Genomic DNA, 4,077 nt, shown 5'->3' with positions numbered 1-4,077 from the left:
ATATATATAAATAAAAGCATCTCAATGCAAGTTTATCTGTTACAGGTCAATGATAGAACAACTGCATGCAAAAGAGAAACAAAGAGAAAGTGTACTTACACCACACAAGACTAGCTTCTTCTCAAATGCAAACTTTCCGGCATCGTACTTGAGGTAGATGTCACACGTAACTTGATTGACCACAACATAAGATTCTTTTGGTACAACTAACTTGGCATAAATGGTCAGTGTAACAGTGGAGCCAGTCTGGTGCCAGTCAAAACGGCAGGCCTTGCCATCAACCTACAACAGAGAAGAAGAAATAACAGATTTATTGATTGGTATACCATAACGTACCAAAGATGAGGATCTCAAGATAATAGTGAGGGCCCGGGGGGAGGGGGTGGAACCAATTATCTCTGTAGTCGTTAAGCCCTGTCATTATCATCATCACTTCACATCCATTTCAACAGTCTCTGAGGGCTTGCAAAGACCATGGACGCAGCCCCGACAATTTTGACAATTAAACAATAGATGATGATGATGATGATGATGAGGGTGATGGTAGTGACAGTGAAGATGATGATGATGATGATGATGAGTGGTGGTGATTATAATGGCAGCAATGATGGTGGAAATAAAAACTGGTTCACAAAATCAGGGTGAGGACATGTGGGACAGACCTACAGCACTCCACACCACCACAACAACAACACTTTTTCTTCATGAAAGACACGCACACGCACACACACACACAAAGGCTGGTTAGTACTGACCGTTTTCTTCTTCCACAAATGTTTGCCAGTTTTGCATCCTGGTTGGTTGAGGAAAGATGAGAAATCTGTTGTTTTAATTTCACAGCAGGACCAATATTTCATTCTTAAAAAAAAGAAAGGAAAAAAAAACACAATAGACATAAGATTCAGTTCTCAAAGAGAATGCACACACGCATATGCATTCATGCATGTGGATCTGTGTATATGTGCGCATGTGCATTCATGCATGTGTATATGTGTACTCTTTATGGCCCAATCAGTAGGGCTGTAACCACTTACGATGATGATGTTGCTACAATGAAATATCAGTTCTTTGAATGCAAAACTTACATCAACACAGAGCAGTTCAAAGTCAGCTGAAGCAATGATCAAACTTCATTAGTCACTGGAAGGGAGAATTAAAGAACTTGGGCAAGGAGTCACAAATTTGGAGAGTCTACCAATTGCAGAAGAATTACAGAACTTTTTTTAACATTGATCTCAACCCCAACCCCCCAAAAAAAGAAGAAAAAAGAAAAAAATAAGAAAAAGCCAACTGTAAACTTACCCTTCATGGAATACAGCAGTCCCAGAATGGTATTTACAGTTCTCCTTATTGGAACTTTCCCCCTCATAAACCTGAGAAACAGGAAATAGGAAATGTTGTGACAATGTATCTGAGACTCTGTAAGAATCGGTATGCTATAAGAGTAGGTGTATGTATGGTTACAGGAGAGTTGTAACATAGTAGTGAGGAGATATATGTAGGGTGGCGTATTAGAGAAGAGATGTATAGGCCTGCAGTGTGGGGGCAGTGAGGAGGACAAGTGTGTGAGGGTGTAGAGTGGCAGTGAGATGCTGTGTGGGCTATTGCTGTTATTTAGCCCCAGGTCAACCATTATTAAGCCCTTGAATCAAAAGCATTCCAACCACAACTATTTGTCCTTTTAAGGATATGTAGAACTATATTAGTTAAGTGTTCTTCCCTCTTTCTTTAAAATGGAAAATTTGGCTGCCATTTCTAGCAGTGAAGTCAGAAAGGTTTCTTTGTAGGTCTTTCGTGTGTGTGGGTTGTGGTGAGGTGTGACGGTGAAGTCATGTGGAGTGGAGTGTGGCAGAAAATTCAGATTTGGAGTGGAGTATGGCAATCGAGTTATATAGAATGTAGCAGAAAGAGAGAGGGTTGCACGTTCTTACCTTCCCACAGCAGGCATTGGCACAAGGAGTTCCGACAACAATCTCAGAAGTCTCGTCTCATGGAAAGATAAACACAAGAGAAATTACTCAGATATTGCCATAAAAGTGTGACTTAACCCCATCATGCTGTGTCCCTGGAATGGCAGGAACAGCCTAAACATAATTTCTGCTGGATTCCCATTAAAGCAGTAATGAACAACAGACATGGAGAAAGAAGAGAAAATACTAAGATTAGACAAAGGATCACATTGTGGATTTGTAGCCAAGTGTGTTTATGACTCGTTGTTCATGGGATCTCCCAAAGCTGTTGTTTACTTTTCATCATCATCAATTACAATCAACCCCCAGTAATTAACTGGTGCATATTTTATCAACCCCAAAGGGATGAAAGGCAAAGTCGGCCGCGACAGAATTTATGAGATTACTATCGTATAAGAGTCTCGTAGTCTGTGCCATAAGCAAGAATATCAGTTCTTAAGAGCTTCATAAACAGGAAAAACAAAAAGCAGTTCCAAAGAGAAGAATCTCACCAGTTTCATTTTGCTGTAAATTGAGTTCTTCCATTCTCTTCTGCAGACATTGGTTCAAACTGTCTCTGACAATCATCTTTAACGGTATGGTGGGTTCATCTAGAGAAGGCCGTTCTACTGGAACAATGCTCTTTGGGATGGTAACCTGAAGACGAGCAAACACAACGTTGTTATCATTACCATTTCAAACATTTCTCTCATCTTTACCATTTAGAGTCAATGTCTAATCAATACAGCATGGCACTCTGTCGATTCAATTAATGGAACAGCCTGCTCATGAAATTAACATGCAAGTGGCTGAGCATTCCACAGACACATGTAACCCTTAACATAGTTCTCAGGGAGATTCAGCGTGACACAGAATGTATCAAGGCTGGCCCTTTGAAAGACAAGTGCTACTCATTTTTCCCAGCCAATCACATACAGTTAAGTCATTAAGTCCCTACCACAAAATAATATGAAATTAAAATGATAAAAAGATATAAACTTACTTCTTTCTCCTCAATTTTAGGTGTTTCTGGTTTCGGGAGAGGGGTCGAGTTGTGTCTGCCTCTGGTGCATCCCTAAAACATATCATATTGAATTATTAAAAAAAACCAAAATTATGATGAAATAAATATTATTTTAGCTAATCAATCAATCAATCACTAAATGAAAGAAAAGAGAATAAATGTAAACTTACTGGGAAGTCAAGGAAAACGGTGAAATCCACACTTGACTTGTTACAACAGGACCATTTCTTAATCCCTTCATGGAATATTGGTTCACCAGGATGATAGAGACAGGCATCTGTTGGCGAGACAGGGATAATTAGAACTGAGTTAGGCCAGGCTTACATGGAGGACAAAAGTTAGACCAAAGAGAGAGAAAAAACAAAAGTGTGACCAAGTCTACTGGTCAGACAAAGACAAGTTGTCCCTTTTTTATTAACCCTGTTAAATTTATGGACTTGTACTTTCAGTGGCACTTATCCCAGATGGGTTGAGCTGGCACTGGCCAACAAGTTGACCATTCAAAGAAATATGTACCATGTATCACATGTAGCACACAGAAGAGACAAAGAGTTAAAGGCAAATTTGCTGGAATATCACTAACGTCAAGGTGCCTTAATGAAACTGAAGTACAGCAAGAGTTCATATTAAAACATTTCTAGAATATACCGTGACTGAGGTTCTCATCGTTATTTAACAAACCGGATGACAAACTTTCATAGTACCGATGTTAATTCCTCTACAGTGTACTCCAAGCAAGCTTACCGGTACAAACCGACAGGTTACAGCAGTAACGAGCAACATGCGGCCAGCGGAACTTCTTAAATGGTAGGTCTAACGAAAAATTACTTTGAAAATTTTTAGTAATGCGGCTGGTTTGATATAAGCCAAGTTTCATGCGACTCGCTACTCGAAAAGGGTTACCAAAGCCTTGTTTACACGTACGGTCTCTAAGCTAGGGTTTTCTCCCCTGCATATAGTTCGTTACTTTCACAGTTCTACCGGCCTGGTTAGCAGACCCGGATCGGTTACGTCAGACTAAACTGCCAGGGTGGGAGAGCACAGACCTTTTCCAATTTAAGGACTCAGAATTCGGCTGTTTTCTCAGCAACACCAAGTACGTTG

The 4,077-nt window shown here is 40.1% G+C and overlaps 1 protein-coding gene across 1 annotated transcript in view; it reads right to left on the bottom strand.

Moving 5' to 3' along the window:
• Positions 1-39: 39 nt before the first annotated feature.
• Positions 40-4,077, bottom strand: part of LOC106870515 (cysteine and histidine-rich domain-containing protein 1) — a 5,177-nt gene continuing 1,139 nt past the window's right edge. The window contains exons 2-8 of the mRNA XM_014916631.2: positions 3,144-3,250; positions 2,953-3,024; positions 2,462-2,606; positions 1,932-1,987; positions 1,303-1,373; positions 756-858; positions 40-282 (exon numbers count right to left, since the gene is read on the bottom strand). Coding sequence (XP_014772117.2) covers positions 40-282; positions 756-858; positions 1,303-1,373; positions 1,932-1,987; positions 2,462-2,606; positions 2,953-3,024; positions 3,144-3,250 — 797 coding nt within the window. The remainder of the gene's footprint in view (positions 283-755; positions 859-1,302; positions 1,374-1,931; positions 1,988-2,461; positions 2,607-2,952; positions 3,025-3,143; positions 3,251-4,077) is intronic.

The sequence above is a fragment of the Octopus bimaculoides genome, chromosome 27 (genome assembly GCF_001194135.2).
Source record: "Octopus bimaculoides isolate UCB-OBI-ISO-001 chromosome 27, ASM119413v2, whole genome shotgun sequence".
Lineage (NCBI taxonomy): Eukaryota > Metazoa > Mollusca > Cephalopoda > Octopoda > Octopodidae > Octopus > Octopus bimaculoides.
The sequence above is the reverse complement of the archived record's forward strand: the minus strand, read 5'-3'. Positions and strand labels throughout refer to the sequence as shown.